Below are 19,382 nucleotides of genomic sequence, written 5' to 3' on the forward strand. Positions count from 1 at the left end.
GTTTTATAATTTTCTTTTTAAAATTAGACAATACACACACCCTCCATGTTTAACTATTTAAATCCGAAAATTTTAGAGAAAATAATACTGTGTCTTTTACAGAGAGGTTGTTCAATGGATTCAATTTCTATAATTTAAATGTTAGAAATCAACCAATTATGGTCTCATTCAATTAGTAGCAGCAATTGTATAAAAATGTAAATAATCTCAAACTATTGTTTTGCAGGAGTCTGTTAGAAGTGCTGCAATCAATTCAAGCATTACAATGGAAGGGCGAGCATTAACAAGAAAACTACATAAACAAGCCTTTATAATCGAACTCTAATTATTTAAAAGAAAATCCAAACCCAAATCCATAAACTTATTATTCCATTAACAATACTTCAAAACGTAAATACCATCATCCACGATTATATTACATTCATGCATGGAATTTACAGCTTTTGTTCGATCAAAGACCATACAGATTACATAAAATAAAAGCGCCGATGATCATCTTTTTTCAATTAATTGTAGTAAAGTTCGAGGCCCATACCATCATGGATCTCGTAGTCTTTGAGAGTGATATGATCCTTGTAAACCGTATACCATTTCTGGATACGGATCTTGTCGGCTCGGGTTCCGGTTTGCGCCGCCACCAGCTTCTTAAGGTCTCCGATGGTGTCGTCGTCGTTGCACTTCACGCGGACTTTCTTCCCCAGACGATCGTTCAACACCACCTCGATCATCTTTGAATTTTTTTGTTAAAAGAAAATTTTCCAGATAAAACCCTAATCCCCAAATTCGCTAACCCAGGGAAAATAAAAGGAGAGAACCCAAGCGTGGGGTGGATTTTTTTTTTTTTTTTTTGGGAATTCTTTAAAGAAGAATACATTAACCGTTGACTACTTTATACTTTTGGTTTCTTAAACGACGCCGTTTCATTCGTTTTGCTAATTTATGTACTAAATATTTATTATTGTAAATTAAATAAATAAGATTATATTTAAGTAAATTTTCATTTTTACTATATATATTTCAGAAATTATAAATCGGTAACTAACGTTACAAATCGATCATTTAAATTTAACAATTATTAATATAAATGACGAAAAACTGATATAACCCGTTAACTGCTGACTTATCCCTTTTGACCATTTTGACTAATCTTCCTCTTCCATCTTCACTCTATCATCTCCCCCACTCTAAAAGAAAGCACTGCTAAAATATAAAGAAGGGGTTTCCTTTATTCTATATCGCCAGAAAGCAAGCTTTCACCACTGCCATCTTATGCTATAGCGCCGCCATCGCCGTTTTGGTTACTAGCCTAAAGTTTCACCGTCGTCCGGGGATAGATATATCATTGTTGTCGCTACTCTATTCCGATTATTTCATACATGAATATAGGGAGATCCAAGGGATATGGCTTTGTAAGCTTGTTTGATCCCTTTCTATTGATAAAAAGCCTTGATTTTTTTCCTTTGTAAAACATATTCTGATTGACATTCTCTAACAGCCATTATCTAGAAGTTATGAAAGCATGTGTTCTATAAAGAAAGTTGCTTTCGTTACCGATAACTCGGGATTTCGATGAATTTCACTTTAAAAGAACGAAAAGAGATTGATCTTTACCAGAATTTTCATACTTTGCCTTTCAGCTTGATCTTAAAGGTGAGATTTATAAAGGAAATTCTATACGAAAAGCTTTGATTCGAGAAGCGGTGAACTATGCTGCTGGTGCTTTAGTTGTGGGTATAGACAAGCTTGGTGCTCTTGGTTAAGTTAGCTGTTAAAAGACTCGGCCTTTTCGGTTGTTTAAATTGGTGTGATTCTTAGTCTCATTACTCGGAAAAACATATATTATTTTCAGGGGTTGGACTTCCACGGCTCCTTATTGCGCGAAACGTTTGCCGATGACTACCAATGTTCTAGCCATCAGCAATGGAAAACTTGCTTTCGGAAGATCCAACAATAGTGAATCTAGCCAAAGTAGGGTCTGAGATATCCATTAGAAAGGGACGGCAATAGAAAGGGATCAAACAAGCTTACAAAGCCATATCCCTTGGATCTCCTCGTATTCTTATATAAAATAATCGGAATAGAGCAGCGACGACAATGATATATCTATCCCCCAGACAACAGCTGAACTTTAGGTGAGAAACCAAAACGGCGGCGGCGGTGCTAGAGCATAAGATGGCAGCGGTGAAAGCTTGCTTTAGATTGTTAAAGATATTATAAACATTTCCATTTCGGCATTTATTTAACTGCAACAGATGAAAGTCGAGAGTTCCAATCACAACTTCGAGTCCGACAATAAATTTTTAGAAACTGCGGCAATGTCCATGGAGGATGATGTTTTGAAGGCTTTCCTAGCTGATATGATCAAGGAACTGCAGATGAAAATATATGCATTTAGTATTGAGAGTCTCATCAAGGAAGATATTTTCCAAATCATCCTTGTTGAGTCAGTGAAACAAGGTTGCATTCTAGAGGAAACCGATGACCACACGAATCGAGAACAAAGTCCGAGAAAATCGATGATCTCGGTCTACACATTGCATCCAGATTCGAGTTCAATCAACACAAGCATTGTCCCGGATTCTTTACCTACGATGACGAGAATGGTACTAATTCGGAAGACATCAAGCTTGAGAAAACTCCACTTCAATTGGATTATGGCAGGGCATGGCATTAATGAGTGAGAGGTTTCGAGTTAGGAATAACAGTAAACAGTTTAGATTCACTCTATGCTACCAGAGACTACAGGAAGCCCTCCATTAATGAATTTCGCTCAGGATTTATCACAAACATTGAAGAGATCCGGTTCGAATCATTTTCGAGACTAAGAAGGCATGTTTTGAGGTAATTAAATTTCTTGCTTTAAGTAATACTATGAAGCATAGACACGGATATTGAATACGAGTACAACATGATACATGCACGGATGAACGTGCTTTATTATCAACATCCGCCATTGTTGAGCTTAGTTTCAAGCTTTTCTTCTTCATTTGCGATCCAGAATGGGTTATTTATAGAGGTTTAGCTGCTTGCAAATATGGACAGAAAATCATAGGATAATTCCAAAAATAAATTATTTGACTTTTTCAAAGTGCGAGTGATTTTGGACTTAGGACATACTCTATCACCTTCTTGGCTACTTGACTTAGCCTTAGTGCCTTACAATATTGACCAAATAATAATAGGGTAAATTATAAATTCATCAATGAACTTTCTTCTCACTCCTATTTTGGTCATTAAACTTGATTTTGTTTTTAATTTAATCACTCGCTTTTATAGATTGAAACTTTTAATCCCTATACCGTTATCTGAGCATCTCAGTGATGACATGACTTATGATTTTGTTTTTATGATGTGGTTGCATTAAATAATATTTTAATATGATAAAATTAACTTCAGAAAAAATGAAAAGAAAAAGAGAATAAAGCAGTAATAAACAAAACCATTGTTGAGATGATTCAATAGCCACCCCTCATGCCAATTCTTAATTTCAACTTCTAAGTTTTGTCAAATAATAATTATTAATTTCCAAGTTCTAGTCAAGCACCGCCAATAATAATACTTAAAAAAACAAATCTTGTTTGATTAAGAATGGACTTTACTATCCTAACAGCCCGTAATCCATCAAAATGACGGACTTTAATTTTATAATTTTTCATTAAGAATCGAGTTGGAATAATAATTTTTAAAATGTAAAATTTATAAATTTTTTATCCGATAATGATTATATAAAAATTTAAAATTTTCGAAGAGCTACTCGGTCCATCCCTACTCACGGTATATATGTACGTCCTTCCAATGGGGACAACCAGATTAAAAATGAGCTCTCTGCAGGCCTTGTCAATTTTGCTTTTGTTCTTGTCTTTTGTAGTCATAGGATCAGCGGAGCAGTGTGGAAGGCAAGCAGGTGGTGCTCTTTGCCCCGGCGGCCTATGTTGTAGCCAATTCGGTTGGTGCGGCGACACCGATCCCTACTGCAAAGACGGTTGTCAAAGTCAGTGCACCCCTGTTGGTCCTCCTCCCGGGCCGCCTGGTGGTGGACTAACTGATCTTATATCGAGAGATTTGTTCGATCGGATGCTTCTGCATCGAAACGATGGAGCTTGTCCCGCACGTAACTTCTATACCTATGATGCTTTCATCGCTGCTGCAAGGACTTACCCTGCCTTCGCTACGACCGGTGACCAAGCAACTCAAAAGAGGGAAATAGCTGCCTTCTTGGCCCAAACTTCCCATGAAACTACTGGTTAGTTTAGTCCATCTTTAAATTTTATCACTCGATGTTCGTCGTATTTTCAACGACTTCCGATTCGATGATTGATGTTGCAGGCGGGTGGTCGACTGCACTGGATGGTCCCTATTCATGGGGATACTGCTACAATAGGGAGTTGGACACCACTTCGACTTTCTGTCAACCGGATCCAGCCAACCCTTGTGCTCCCGGTAAACGATACTTCGGCCGCGGTCCCATTCAACTTTCCTGGTTCGTTTCCAACCTGATCCAACCTACCCCATAATAACTTCGAGTCGATTTGAAAAATTCGTTTTTTTTTGAGTCAAGATATTGACATTGTAATTGACTAATCAAACTTTGGTATTCCAGGAACTTCAACTATGGGCAATGTGGAAGGGCCATAGGGGTGGACTTGTTAAACAACCCGGACCTGCTAACAAGTGATGCTACAATTTCCTTTAGGTCAGCATTTTGGTTTTGGATGACTCCGCAATCGCCGAAGCCTTCATGCCATGACGTGGTCGTCGGAGCATGGACACCCTCCGGTAGCGATCAGGCAGTGGGTCGGGTTCCCGGGTATGGTGTGATCACGAATATTATCAATGGAGGGCTCGAATGTGGTAGGGGTTGGAATGCACAGGTAGAGGACCGTATTGGGTTCTATAAGAGATACTGTGACATGCTTGGAGTTAGCTACGTGAACAATCTTGATTGCTATAATCAAAGGCCTTTCGGGAATGGAGACTCGGTGGAGTCCATGTAGCTTTTGTCTCAAATGAATAAGTAAAAGTATAGATTATGATGTTTTGTGCTCCTTATGTATTTAAAAATGTATCGTAATAATAGCACGAATCAACTAACCTCAGTGGTTAAAGGAATTGTTATTGTTCTTAGAGGTCACATACTCGTGCAAAAACGACTGCAAGGGTGATTGAACGTTCATTATCGAACAGTTGAGAGTATTTAGAACATATACTACTTTGTAATCACATTTAACTTAATCAAAAATGTATCAGAATAGTGAATTGATCTAACTTTGTTGGATTTGCAATGACCATTGAACTTGAGATGGTGTATCGTTTATACCATTGAACTTTCAATTTCTCTAATTATAGCATTGAACTTTGATTTTTACTTCAATTATGTTACTGAATCATTAAATTTTAACGACACAATGATGTAGATTGATATTTCTGTCACCATGGTGTCATGGGAAAAATAATGTCGTTTTGGTGAGGACTATTGATGATCAAAATGACATCGTTTTAGACACTGAACCTTAGGAGTATGTTGATTTTCTAACTAAATTTTTAAATAATTTGTTTGTGAAGTTTCATTAAGTTTAAGTGTAATTAATTCATGGGTAAATGATGTTCTGAATGCACAAGTTTATAAGAGTACAAATGGAAAGCATACATGTTGATTTCAATGGTAATTGTAGTGGATTTAGTGTGATTCCTAATGATTATTGTGCATAAATGTTGTGTTAAATGGATGTTATGAAATGTTATTGTGATATTTTAAAATATTGTTTAGGTTGCACTTGATCCGGGGTATTTTGATTGAGTTTTAAACATGTTAGATAGGTGAAATTGACCATTTGGTGCATATGGTATCGATAATGTGAAGAGAGTATCGATGTCATAGTCTAATTTGTAATTACGGTATATAATTTTGGTATTAATGCTAAGCTTGAATATTGATACTACACCTTATGATATTAATATTGATTTTCGGTATTGGCAATAAAATAATGTTTGACTTTTTAATGGTAAGGGAGTATTGATACCAAAATTGAAATATCAATATTGTACTGGTCAATATCGATACAAATGTAGAAAATAGGTAAATTGTGCATATAAGTCCCTAGTTGTTGTTTAAGTTATTCTATGAGCTTCAAATGTTGAATGATATGCTAAATCAATTTAGTTGAACATTACAGATTAATTTGACTACACTTAGGTCTTGAATTTTTGAAATCCTGCAATCTAGTCCCTAATCATGATATTTACATGAATCATTGTTGTCTAAGTTATGAATGCATTTATGTAATTTATAATATGAATGTATGAAAATGCATGAGCAAAGTATGATGTATGAATATATGATTTCGATTTATGTTCTCCGATAGCATTATCAATCGAGTTTTCGTCTGAACCAGGTTGGGGTGTTAACATTATAACCTGAGAAGGCATCCATAAAGCTCATGTATTTATATCTGGTCGAAGAATCTACCAATCAATCAATAGAAGGGAGTGGGAAACCATCGTTGGGACTTGCTTTGTTGAGATCCGTGAAATCAATGCACATCCTCCGATTGCCATTTGCCTTTCTAACCATAACGATGTTAGAGATCCACTCTAGATATGTTACCCCCCTAATGAAACCAGCTGCCAGGAGTTTGTTTGTTTCTTGCTTTGCCTCTTAGATTTTGTCAATAACTAATTTTCTCTTTTTCTACTTAATTGGTTTTGTCGAATGCTTAACATTATGCGAACTCATTATTATAGACGAGTCTATTTCTTACATGTCGGTTGTGGACCACGCAAAGACGCCAGAGTGGGATCTGAGCACTCTTATCAAGGAGTGTCTTTCCAACTTTGGGAGGGTGGTAGCGACTTGTGCAGTTTTCTCTTTATCCCCTTGAAGAGCGGTATTGCTTTTATATTTTTCAGCCAACTACACCCATCCTGGCTTCTTGTCATCGGAGAGGTCCAAACTTTCTAATTCCAGACACAAGCGATCCAAGATGTTAATTTCATGTCTACCTACATGGGTTCAAGAGCTTGCTCTTGTGGCTTGGCAGAGGCATGTTGGGAGATTTGCATGGATCGCAGATGGCATTTCCTTCTAGTATGATGGTCTATTCTTATGTACCCTTCACCGGTGGGGGTGGAAAATTTCATCATCAAGCTGAAAGTGGTCAGCATCAATTTGACATTCATCATCAACTGTATCTCGAAAATAACATTATACACAAGTGGTTTGTGTATTATGAGGAATTTTGTGTCGATCGTAGCAGTATGCTTGTCATAGCCCAAGTTAATGGGTATCTTGATGGATCATTTTACTTCCACAGGGTGGTTGGAGAAGCCGTAGATAGGTCCACAAGATTTCAACTGTTCTTGCTATCCTTCCATCTTCCGGAAGGCTTCCTATTGTGATACCCCATTGCGCTTCCACTGTGTATTAATATTGTTCTGACAGTGAAGTCGTTGATGTGGGCTGACACTACCAGCGGATCTTCAGCAGTTTCGTCGAGGACTTGAGAAGAATCTAGATCTTCAAAACTGACTTTCTAGTCCTCAATGGGTCGGAGTCTTTTTCACTGCAGTTCTCATAGATATCACACTTTGCGGGTGGGACTTCTTGCCTGATGATGTCGAAGGTCGAGGTCACCCTATAATTACATTAACGATTTCCCGTTGATTGGGACATACATTTTGGTCGAGACTGTTTTGAGTAGTTTATTTTGTCTGGTTTTCTTTTATTGGGAGGTGTTTATGTTCGTCGTACCAATTATTTATGGAAATAAGTAGGTTGAGTTATCATTGACAATTTATCCTTTCTGATTTGAAAGCCGCAATTAGTAAATTCATAACGGTCAATCAATGGTAAAGATGAAGAAGAAAAGTCCAAGGATGTAAGACTTCATAGGAAGATTGACCGATCCATTTTCTTCTTATCTTTATACATCGACATTTTATGTGTGTTGGTGTAAGGCCTAAGATCATCATTACTCAGATACATATCGAAAAAGTGAATAAATATGACCGTCAATAATTAGATTTATGTCTTATTAGATCTCTTGAGTTTGTTGATAGTCTTGTCAATAAATAGTAACTTCCGGAGGTGTAAAAAAAGACTAAAATAAAAATATTATTTAAAATATTCTAATGGATATAACACAACAAAGAACAAATAAATATATAAATCTAACTAAATATTATTTAAAATCCGGTTCTCCTTCCAATTGTTGACTCGATCATCTCTTGGCGAAGGAGAAATTTTTTGATGAACTAACATCGATAGCATGTTGTGTTCGAGCCGATCGAGGTGACCTCGAAACCATTTCTGAAGTGCTAGAATCTTGGACTGTCATGTCCCCTGCTCCCCTTGTTTCCAAGTGCGATCTACCCTGATCGATATCAAGAACATCGATTTCATGGTGATTCGGAGAGTTGGCGAACTTATCGGCCGGATCCCATTGGTCGTTCTCGAAGTCCAAATGCGTCGGAGATGGATTGCGGTTTTCGACACTTCTTTCGGGATGGCTATGAAGGAGATGAATAGGAGACATCCCGTGAGTCGGAGTTGCCGGCCTGCTCGAAAACGGAGTTGTATTCTCCGAATGCCTGTTGTGTTTAATTTGTTTCTTCGCTGTGTGATGCCAGCTTTTAAGTGCACCCGCAACTCTTTCATTAAAGATTGTTGGTCTCATGTTAGTTCCCATCTGCACACAAATTTAATTTATTAAAATAATATTTCACAGTTCTATAAAATATTTATTATTAAAACATAAATAGGACCCCTCCAAAACCCAATCCGTAAAGGTCGAACGGGTCGGATAATTCAACTCTTAAATAGATCTAATTTCTTACCTGATTCACCAAAGCATAGAGTGGAAGAGTCACGTAGCTGCAAAGAACTTGTATGATGATCCTGAAAATTGCAAATATGTTACATTTTATCATTTTCTTCTTCAAATCATCAATATATATATATATATAAATAAAAATAAAAGAGAAAGGCAACTCACCCCATTGAAATTCTGATGATGATATCTTCAATGCGCTCATGGTAGCATGAATTTATGGTAAATTCATACTGAAAAAAGACGGAAAAAGTGTTTTTTTAGATAATGTAATTAAACATTTTCTCGAGAAACAAACAAAGTGTTTTGGTTTTAACTTACAGTGCTCCACACGAAAAATGCCAGTTGAAATGCATTCTGCGTAATGAAATTAACAACATATTTAAATAAAACTGAAATCTTAAAAAATATGTTTAATATTTTATATATTTATATCTTACCTGTGAATTTTATCGTATTATCATTCGAAGATTATTTCAAAATAAAAATAATTACCGTAAAAAGAACGATATGAATGAGAAGAAGAAGAAAACGCGGGCGACCGAACCAGAAGAGATCATCGCCCGGTTCAACTACCGGTGCACCCTTCACCACATCTCCTCTTTCTTGAATCTTTAGTCCCAGTTTTGTTATTATCACTTGCAACTTGGTCCCCACCATTAGAATTATCTGGAAAAAAACTCGAGTTTATTAATCAATTTAAATATTATTCGATTCCGTAATATTTTGATGTGTAAAATTACAATTAAAACATATACATATCCTAAATAAGATATGTGTATGTGTATGTATATGAAATATATATTGTACTTACAACTAAGGGGATAAAAGGAAGCCAGAAATAAGATTTCCATCCTATAAAAAAGGGAAATTTCATTTATTAGTCATCAAAAAGTTTAATAAATAAATTATTTATAATTTTTAAATATAATTGATCATGATAACATCTATTACCATAACAAAATAAAATTAAATAAATGAAATCCTTACCGTGTGTATAGGCAAGCAGGAACAAGACAGCAATAAACCATATTATTGGACTGCAAATTAGTACAACATTTATGTTAGTAATAAATTTTAAATCAAACATATAATTATATTTGTCATTTACATTCGAACCCAAATAATATATTCCCAAAAAAAACACTCACCTGATTCCAACTACAACTTTAAAATCATCTTCTAATGATCTCTTGATGTATTTATGAAAATCGAATTTTGTTTCGTTTTCACGAGCCAAATGTGCCTGAAAACATAACGCATTCAATTTGTCATTATTTATATGAAATATAGAATCCGTAATAATAATTTTATCAATAATATTTTAAAATTTGAATTTCTCATCTTTTAACTTACCATGATAAATCCATGTCTTAGTGTCAGGTAATCAACTTTCGTAACTGATCCAAAAAATTGTCTAAAGAAACATGCCTAGCCATAAGTAAAGAATAAGATTACGATCAATTGTCTTCGAAAGTTTTAAGTTTCAATAGATAAATAATTTGAATCAAATAATACTTACAATCCAAAGCGTTAAACTGGACCGAGTCCAAAAATTTAAATGTCTACGCCCAAACGAAGTATCCCTTGCAAACCTAAACCTCTCAGGATCTATATTAAAAAACCGTATCAAATTGAATTCAAATTAATATAAAATCATCTTCTAATTTTTTTTCCTTTTTTGAATTCATAAATTGGGAAATTGAAAATATACCATTGTAATATTGATATTCAACCGTTTTTGTCTCACTTTCCCAAGCCTTCCATTTCTTCATCTGCAGTCCAAGAAATATTACATAAATGTCATAACAAAATCTACACACGAATTTATAAAATTAAAAACCCAATTTAAAGACTAATTTACATAATTATTAATATATATTACCTTGGTACTCCCCAAAGCATAGGTTATAATGCAGTAGAGAATATGAGAAACTGCTAACACAAAGATAAAAATATGAAGCTGGTGGATTCCATAGGTCGATACAAATGCTACTTGACCCTGCAATAATGTTCGGATATTAAAATTTATAAACGATAAAATAAAATAAAATCGAATAATAAATTAAATATATGTTGTTATTTTAATAAAACAAAAGTATTTGCTTTTTTAAAAAAAGGAATAAATTCATGCCTTTTTTTTACAGTGGTCCATTTCTTTAGATGGATATTTATCCGTTGATTTCTTATCACAAGGATGCCACGAGTCTGCTACCGTCTTTGGTATGCAAAATCCAGCTATCGTGTCTTTCAGTACTGTTAGGAGTAGTGATATGAATCCCATCAGCATCAGCTCTGATACACAAAACAAAATTGTATTTGTTAATCGGAAGTAGAGATGTTTATGCGTCGAGTGAATAATTTCTCGAGATACAATTTCGAATCTTTCATATATAGCTTTTTAATTTCGGTTTTTTAAGTGATTTGTTCAAACATTTGAAATTTGACTCGAAAATTGAAATCTCCTATTTGCATCTAATCCGATTCGAGTTTAAGAGGATCCTCACTCAACTAAAAATTCAACCGGATATTTTAGGTTAAAATCTACACCCAGTCTGACCCAACCCGACTAATATATATATAATTCATTTTTGTTAGATAAAATAAGGACTTAATTGAAAAAGATAAAACAGAACAGAATATTACTGTATTTATAGTAAATATATAAAAGATAATTATAATTATCTCCGATCGTATTTTTCACCTTAAACTCTAACTCAACCGACCGGACCACACCCTTAAAAACTCAATATGACCTCAAACACGAATTTCCAAAATAAAAATTTATCTGACCATGATTAGTCAAGTCAAAACTTGTCAGATCTTGATAAAATAGTTATCTCTACTCTCAACCTGTGGTTCTCTGGAAGCTTAGGTAGAGTTGAAGGTACATAGAGAGTGGAGAGAGAGAAATTTTTACTTCCCTTAAAATTTTTGATATAATAATATTTTTAGGTCCTATCAGTTGACATTTAAGTAAAATTAAACTTTTATCTACTTTATTTTTTAAAAATTAAATACTTAATAAGTCCTTAGTATTTCAAATTTGAATATTTTACTCCTTTTAATATTTGACCTAACTTTATCCCTACCACTAACCACTTGACGGATAACACTTCATAATCTTTTTCCGAATGAATAAAAAATTCTTCAACAAGATTAAAAAAATATGAAATTAATTGATTACCTGCTTTAACCTTCTCAAGTGCTTCATAAAGAGCTGGTTTGTGCTTTTTCTTCAACCACTGTGTGAGGAGTATACAAGAATGTCAATATATAATTAAAACAATCGTAACATAAATTAATTTGATTAAACTGGAAGTTATAAAAGTCAAAATATATTATTTTTTTCTTAAAATTCAAAATAAAAAGACTCGAAAAAGAGAAAAAAATTATAAATATCGAAGAGTATACAAGAATGTCGATAGATAATTATCAATCATGGTAATATGAATTAATTAAATTAAACTCGAAGTTAGGTAAGTTAAAATGTATTCTCTTATCTCGAAATCCAAAACAAAAAGATTAAACAAAAAATTATAGACATTAAAACTCGTACTTAAATCGAAGTATTAAAACTCGAAATTTACGAAATCCGAAAGAAATTAAAAGCTTAAACATACCTTCCCCAGCAAGTGAATGCCATGTTCCATGAAGATGGAAACAATTACTATGACAAAACACACAACAGCAACAGCCCACGTTGGTGTCTCTTCCAATGAACGTGCTTTATTATCAGCATCCGCCATTGTTGTTCTCGGTTCCAAGCTTGCTGCTGCTAAACTCTATGAAAGTAGAGCCTTTTCTTCTTCACTTTATTGTGTTTCTAATTTTAAAATTTTGGATCCGAAATGGATTATTTATAGAGTTGAGATTCTTGCAATAATAGAGAGGAAATCATAGATTCATTTCCAAAAAGAAAATGGCTGACTTTTCAAAGTGAGACTGACTCATAAGACCTCCACCATCACCTTCTTGCCTTAGCCATACAAGTTGGACCAAATAATAGTAGTAATTAAATTATTTGGATAAGGTTATATTTAGATCTGTCCATACAAATTTTAACTATATCATTCTTGAATATTTACACCTACTAAACAATCTAGTTATATTGATATTTAATTTCAAATAAAATATTAATATATTTTATAATTTAGATTTAACATTTAATTATTTAATTTTTTATCATTTATTTTTTAGTTTATCAAACAATGCTTAAAATAATTTATAAGCACTATCAGTGATAAATCCATAAATATTTTTTTAGGGTTAACTACACAAAATTTTTAAACAGAGTGGACATAAATAAAAGTTCAAGATGAACACCGTCATTAAAATAAGTAACTATTATGTAAATAATAGTTTATGTTTTCATTTAAATATAAATTAAAAATTAAAGACTTTTCTTTTTTGGATAAGTACATTAGATGTTATTACCCAATAAAGTAAATTCTTTTGTTTTTCTTCTTTTTTGTCAATTTAACTAATTTTCATTAAATACGTTAAAGAAAATTTTATATATTGAAAAATGCATATATCTAATAATTGAAGCTTTGTCTCTAAATACAATTGATCAAGTTGGACATTGGTCTTGAAAAAGATACAATATGGACCATTCTATAACAACAACTTACTCTTGAAAACGACACAAACATGTGTTTTCTGCAAGTTGCTTGTACCATTTTTTAAGGGAATATTAAGAGTTCTTTTTTTTTTTTTAAAGGGTTCGATTATCTTCTTGAATTAGATCATATTTGAAATAGAGTTATGAAAAAATTAATTTGAATTGCAGTTTTTGATTAAGTTTATGTTAATTTCGATTTAATTATCCGACTTGAAATCTGACTCAATTTTTAAAGTAAAAGTTTATAGTTGACTTGACACAAATATATATATTAATTATCATTAAATATATAAAGGTCAATTTATTACTATTCTCACGTCAGACCTAGTAATTTTCACTCTAAATCCAAAACATAACTCGATCTAATCTCATCATTTAGAAAACTTGATACAACCTCGATTTTTGAAAAAAAATCCGATCTTATAAAATCGAGTTTAATTGAATCCTATCTAATTCGTGTCAAATACCCTTTTCTATTCCTATCTTACATAGCGTCGTATTTGTCATATATGCTTTGAAATATGATATTTTTTAGACAAACCCTTTGCAATTAAATTATTATTTAATTAATAGAAACGTTTTCAAATATTTTTAAACAACCAAATGTCTGTTTTTGAGTGCAAAGAAAATATCTTTCTAGGATTTAATATCTGATCCATTCATAAAACATCTACATTCTGCCTCAAACTCTCATATAGAAATTGTTTTCGGTGTCAATTTTTTTAATTAAATTTTATCCCTCTTTTTTCTAATTTTAATTAATGCAACAAGACTTTAATTTAGGGTTTGCTTGTTGTTGATTAGGTCAAAGGAGGTTGACGTGAGCCTTAACTTTTCGATAGGTATAGGACTTTTCAATTCCAAAAATGTAGGCAAACAATGTTGTTGAGAATACGGATCGACATAGTTAATAGGGTAAACTACGTTAGATACTATAAAACTTTGTTCACAATTTTGTTCGCTGATTCGTTTATAGTACTGAAATTTTAATTTTGCCAATTATAGCGTTGAACTTAGTTTTACATTCAATTATGTCACTCCGCCGTTAAGTCACTAACGGGATGATGACATCGTTTTGGTGTGGTTGTTCGGATGCCTAAAACGACGTCGTATTAGACAGTAAACTTTTGGGGTGTATCGATTTTTTCACGGAACTTTTAAACAATTTTCTTTTTTACCATTACACTTTTCGGCTGCCACCGACAGTCAAGCATCGTCGTTCATCGGTCGTATGTCACAGCAAGATCGGTACCAAAAAGTTCATATTTCATTCATCTTTCTTATCCTAAGATTGATTTTACATGAAACCCACTTAAAATTGACGAAAATCCTTTTAAAAGTTCAACATTTTAATACTTCAATCTCTTTCAATAACTAACTGATGAGGGTAGTTTTGAGGTATGTTATTCATCTTCCTGAAATAATGCTTTTCACCATTAATATTTTTTTAACATACACCCAAAATCCCGTAAATCTAATAAAGTCTTCAAACATCCAAAAAATAGTAGATTTTTTTTGTTTAATTTCGTCAATTTCAAGTTCTCATGGAAAACTAATCGTATGAGAAGAATGAGGAGTCAAATGCAACCATTTTGGTATCGATTTGTTGCAAAAGATGATCAGTGATGGGTGACGACTGGATGTCGACGACGGTCGAAAAATGCAGTGTCAAAAAAGAAATATGTTTAAAAGTTTAGTGACATAATCAATAAACACCTAAGTTTAGTGACATAATCAATAAACATCGTTTTAGGCATCAAAACAAACGCTCCAAAACGACATCGTTTTGGCACGTCAATAATCGTTAACCATGTCATCGTCTCGTTAGTGACTTAATGGCAGAGTGACATAATTGAATCTAAAATTCAAGTTCAGTGCTATAATTGACAAAATTGAAAGTTCATTGGTATAAACGAGTCAATTGACAAAATTCAGTGGTTTTTGGTGTAGTTTACCCTAGTTAATATTAATATAATAATAGAAAATAATAATCATTCACAATTAATTTTATTAAATTTAAACTATATATATTTTGAATGAGTATAGATACTTATTTATTAAGATAAACAAGTAAGAAGATTAAAAGTATTAATAAATTAATAAAATAAATTTTGGAGAGATGAAAAAGAGAGAAAAAAAGAGAATATAAAGAAAGGAATATGAAGAGATGGAATGATCAACAATTGAACGTTCTTGATAGGAGAAGGTGGTTTGACACTCGAGTCATATCCTGAAGTACTTAACTATTGTCTGGATGGCGGTGTTGGATAGACTCCTTAGAAAGAGTTGTCTAATCTCATTTGGCCTGAACATTGACAAGCTTTGTCTGCTATGTTTAGCTCATACCGAGTCTCGAGACCATTTATTTATTTTGTGTGTGCGTACACTAGGTAGTTGTGGGGTTGTGTGTTGCAGGCTTGTGGCGTGAGAAGACCAATGTTGACTTTGGACTGTGAGCTTAGTTGGATGAGTTGAATGCGAGAGGGGAGGTTGTTTAAGCTTTTATATTCCAGTTAGCTTGGAACTGTTGTATCACATTACTATGGAAGGAGCGAAACAACAGCGTTACTGTTCCTCTTGAAGGAAGTTGTGCGATTGAAGGTGGGGGATTTAGATGACATGAAAATCAACTTTATGCCATTGTAGGTGTAAGGAATGGGGCTCAAATGTGTAAACTAGGCATTTAAATAGCGCCCGCTATCGTAATAAAGTCTGCTATATAGCGGTAATAGTATTGTCTAATATCGTTATTATATGACTGTGATACTTACAATCATCATGTCCGTGTCCATGTAAGTAAATCATCATTGTTTCTTTCATAATACCAATTATAACTTTATAATGCATCAGGGAAGTGAGGAATGAGGATGGTACAAATGATCCCATCCTCTCAGTACAGAAGAAAACATCAAAGTATCATTACATGAATTAAGGAAAAATCAACTACATACATTTATAACAAAATTAAGGATAAATTACACGTTTAGTATCTTAACTATCACTTATGTTCTGTTTTTGTCACCTAACTATCTTTTGTTTCAAAATCATATATAACAGTACGTTTTGATTCATTTTTGTCACCCACCGTTAAAAATATTAATGTGATACTGATGTGTCACCATAAGATAATATTATGTCATCATTGATTTTTTTTAAAAAATGCCTCATCATCAAAATTGATAAATTTTTTATTTAGTCACCTATCTATTATTTTATTTTTGTTTTAACCATTCAGTTTTTTTAAAATCTACTTAACATTAGATTTTGTTTCTTTTTTTGTTATCTACCATTAAAAAATTAATGACGGTGTTGATGTGATGATTTTAAACTAATTTTTACTTTCCACTTAATTATTCTTTTATTATTTTTTACAAGATGTAGAATGTTAAAATCTAACATCTATCTTTTTAAAAGAGGATCATGTTTGTTTTATATGGGTAGTTGGTCGTTTAATAAAATTTCTTTATATTTTTTATTTAAAATTTAATGTATTTATTAGATAGTTTATTAAATGTAATAAAAAATAATTTACAAAAAAATTTATTTAGTTTTGCTTTGTCTTATAATTCAATTTTTCGATACTTGTTATTAGAGACCTAATTTTTATGTTTCCGTGTCATTAAAATCTTATAAACGAGCCTGCAGATGGAGATCAAGCGAAAGCACCTAATTTAGGTTGAGGAGGGTCAACCAAGCACATATCAAGATACTTATCAATGGAAGTATACTTATAGTCAGGGTAAAGCTTTGACGCCTTCAAATCTTCTTCCTTCAGTTGATCTCCTTTTATGAATATGTTGTGTAGAACCGCCACCGGAATGTTTTCTGGAAAAGGTAAGGCTACAAAATCAAATCCATTATTTACGTTCAATATGTATATATGTATGTATGTGAGATGAGAGGAGATGAAATGGATAACTCACTCTCGGAGAGCTTTACGAGTTCCTCCTCCGGAACATAAACTCATTTCAGAGTTCGACCAATCTTTTTCTCCCATGTCGAAATCAGTTCGGACCGAGAAGTAATGTTTTCCGGCGGCCTGTAGATGATTACATGATCGGCTGCCCTGGGATCCGTCGCTGCTTTTACGGTATAGGCTGCAACGTCTTCCTCGCAGTTGAATACAACTACATCATGCATGTTCGACTAAAATTTAGTATTACTGTTATGAACAAGGCAACGCCTAACATACATAGTTGTAAAAGAATATGTTAGGATGAGTTACTGATTGCTTGTTTAGCGTTCATGAACATATTCATTTAATATTCCAAACATATTCATTCAACATTTAAGGACATGTTTGTTTGACATTTGTTTAATGTTCGGCAACCAATACTATCTTTTTACTTTTTATACTTGCAAGCTAAAGAAAAAAAAGGTGAAATTACACCACTAGTTCTTTAGCTCTTTAGGTTTCACAGTTTAAACTCTAAAATGCACCCAATGTTTAATTTAGTTCATACATTCATCAGTATTTAAAATGTAAAAAAATGAAAAGAAAAGAACAACCGAGTAAACAAACTTATAAATGAGTTGATAAATGAGTCAGTTCATGAATATAAACAAACCGCACACACCTATGTTTTTCGTTCGTTCGCTTATTAAATGATCATAAATTTTTTGTTCATACTCGTTTATTTAACTTAATTAACAAATATAAATTAACGGTTGACGAACAATTCACCAAACATTCTATTCATTTACACCCTAAAAATATATGGATTATTGGTAGCTTACCCTTGGCTTCACCAGTTCCATAAACCAGAACTTAAGAAGGATTGTGATGAGGATGAAGAATATAGTCAACAAAATAAGCTGAAAACGTATTTCCAGCAGCGTAGCTGAAACTAGCTTCTCATGCTCATCAAGCTCCCCTTGTGTATTATAACAAAAACCAATCAATATTTTATGCTGATTTTGATAATTATAATTATGGGTTTGAAAAGATACATAGAAGATGGTGACTCCCATGGATTCAAATTCCTTGAGAAGAACAGACTTGGAAGTAGGATTGTGTGAGTCGAGAGGACGAGCGTACACAAAGGTGAGATGACCCAAGCTCACGCTGGCCCTCACCATGCACCTGCCGAGGTAGCCGCTGCCACCAAATATCATAATCTTGCTCTTCTCGACGCTCATTTTCTTGCTCTCAAAATCTCCACTTATTTCCTTGTGTTTTCCTCCTATATTTACTATCTTTATACAGAAGAAGAGTCCTTGAAAATATATTAAATTTTATTATAAACTCAAGTGTTGTTGAATTTGAATAACTGCGTGTATAATCACCATAAACTATTTAAAAATAATTTAATATATATATATATATATATATATTTTGTATTTAAAAAATTTAAAAGTCTATTTATATTAAAAATTTCTCAATGCGACAAAGCACGTAGATTTTGTGTAGAAAAATGAAACTCAAACAAGAAAAATACCTATGTAAAAAAATGTGGAGATTAAAGCAACATGAACATTGAACTTAGTTCAAAGTTGCTGCGTCCCATTTGATGCAAGTTGTATCCTTGATTATTCCATGTTTATCAAATTCAGATTTGACTTTTTTGTCTTCTTTAATTTTCGTTTCTGACTGAATCATTCGAATAGTCAATAATACATTTCATTTTCAAATTCAATAATACCTTTTGTCAATATTTGCAATATTTGATTAAACCAAGCACGTAGGCCTGTAAATGAACTAACCGTTCAGCGAACCGTTCATGAACCGTGCGGCGGGAAGTTCGTTTATGTGCGTTTATTTTATTAAATGAACGAACATGAACAAGATTTTGTGTTCGTTTAATTAAATGAACGAACCTGAACATAGGCCTCGTTCGTTCATTTATGTTCGTGAACGTTCGGTTATGTTCGTTCTGTTATGTTCGTTTATGTTCGTTCGGTTATGTTCGTTTGTGTTCATTCATTTATGTTTA

At 33.1% G+C, this 19,382-nt stretch overlaps 3 protein-coding genes across 3 annotated transcripts; 1 reads left to right on the forward strand and 2 right to left on the reverse strand.

Moving 5' to 3' along the window:
- Positions 1 to 343: 343 nt before the first annotated feature.
- On the reverse strand, positions 344 to 839 carry LOC120147045 (ubiquitin-like protein 5). Its single transcript, XM_039160511.1, has one exon. It carries the CDS (start codon positions 726 to 728, stop codon positions 507 to 509), a length of 222 nt encoding a protein of 73 aa, XP_039016442.1. The 5' UTR covers positions 729 to 839; the 3' UTR covers positions 344 to 506.
- A 2,956-nt stretch (positions 840 to 3,795) lies between these two features.
- On the forward strand, positions 3,796 to 5,035 carry LOC120147080 (endochitinase 1-like). The gene is made up of 3 exons (XM_039160536.1): positions 3,796 to 4,243; positions 4,327 to 4,480; positions 4,601 to 5,035. The coding sequence occupies exons 1-3, from the start codon at positions 3,796 to 3,798 to the stop codon at positions 4,992 to 4,994; spliced, it is 996 nt and encodes a 331-aa protein (XP_039016467.1). The 3' UTR covers positions 4,995 to 5,035.
- Positions 5,036 to 8,182: 3,147 nt separating this feature from the next.
- On the reverse strand, positions 8,183 to 12,627 carry LOC120147154 (MLO-like protein 12). Its single transcript, XM_039160591.1, has 15 exons — positions 12,449 to 12,627; positions 12,013 to 12,070; positions 10,960 to 11,120; positions 10,711 to 10,827; positions 10,540 to 10,600; positions 10,348 to 10,436; positions 10,182 to 10,256; positions 9,977 to 10,071; positions 9,816 to 9,865; positions 9,640 to 9,680; positions 9,321 to 9,494; positions 9,147 to 9,182; positions 8,991 to 9,058; positions 8,833 to 8,893; positions 8,183 to 8,684 (listed from the first exon to the last, which is right to left on the reverse strand). The coding sequence occupies exons 1-15, from the start codon at positions 12,572 to 12,574 to the stop codon at positions 8,217 to 8,219; spliced, it is 1,680 nt and encodes a 559-aa protein (XP_039016522.1). The 5' UTR covers positions 12,575 to 12,627; the 3' UTR covers positions 8,183 to 8,216.
- Positions 12,628 to 19,382: the final 6,755 nt, after the last annotated feature.

This window comes from Hibiscus syriacus, unplaced genomic scaffold, assembly GCF_006381635.1.
Source record: "Hibiscus syriacus cultivar Baekdansim isolate YM2019G1 unplaced genomic scaffold, ASM638163v2 tig00110933_pilon, whole genome shotgun sequence".
Classification (NCBI taxonomy): domain Eukaryota; kingdom Viridiplantae; phylum Streptophyta; class Magnoliopsida; order Malvales; family Malvaceae; genus Hibiscus; species Hibiscus syriacus.

Bases quoted from the DNA above. Each gene is read 5' to 3' on its own strand.
- LOC120147045 (XM_039160511.1), bottom strand. From the start codon at position 728: ATGATCGAGGTGGTGTTGAACGATCGTCTGGGGAAGAAAGTCCGCGTG.
- LOC120147080 (XM_039160536.1), top strand. From the start codon at position 3,796: ATGGGGACAACCAGATTAAAAATGAGCTCTCTGCAGGCCTTGTCAATT. The intron at 4,244-4,326 runs GTTAGTTTAGTC...TTGATGTTGCAG, and splicing joins AACTTCCCATGAAACTACTG to GCGGGTGGTCGACTGCACTG. The intron at 4,481-4,600 runs GTTCGTTTCCAA...TTGGTATTCCAG, and splicing joins GGTCCCATTCAACTTTCCTG to GAACTTCAACTATGGGCAAT.
- LOC120147154 (XM_039160591.1), bottom strand. From the start codon at position 12,574: ATGGCGGATGCTGATAATAAAGCACGTTCATTGGAAGAGACACCAACG. The intron at 12,071-12,448 runs GTATGTTTAAGC...CTCCTCACACAG, and splicing joins GCATTCACTTGCTGGGGAAG to TGGTTGAAGAAAAAGCACAA. The intron at 10,601-10,710 runs GTAATATATATT...CTTGGACTGCAG, and splicing joins ATGCTTTGGGGAGTACCAAG to ATGAAGAAATGGAAGGCTTG.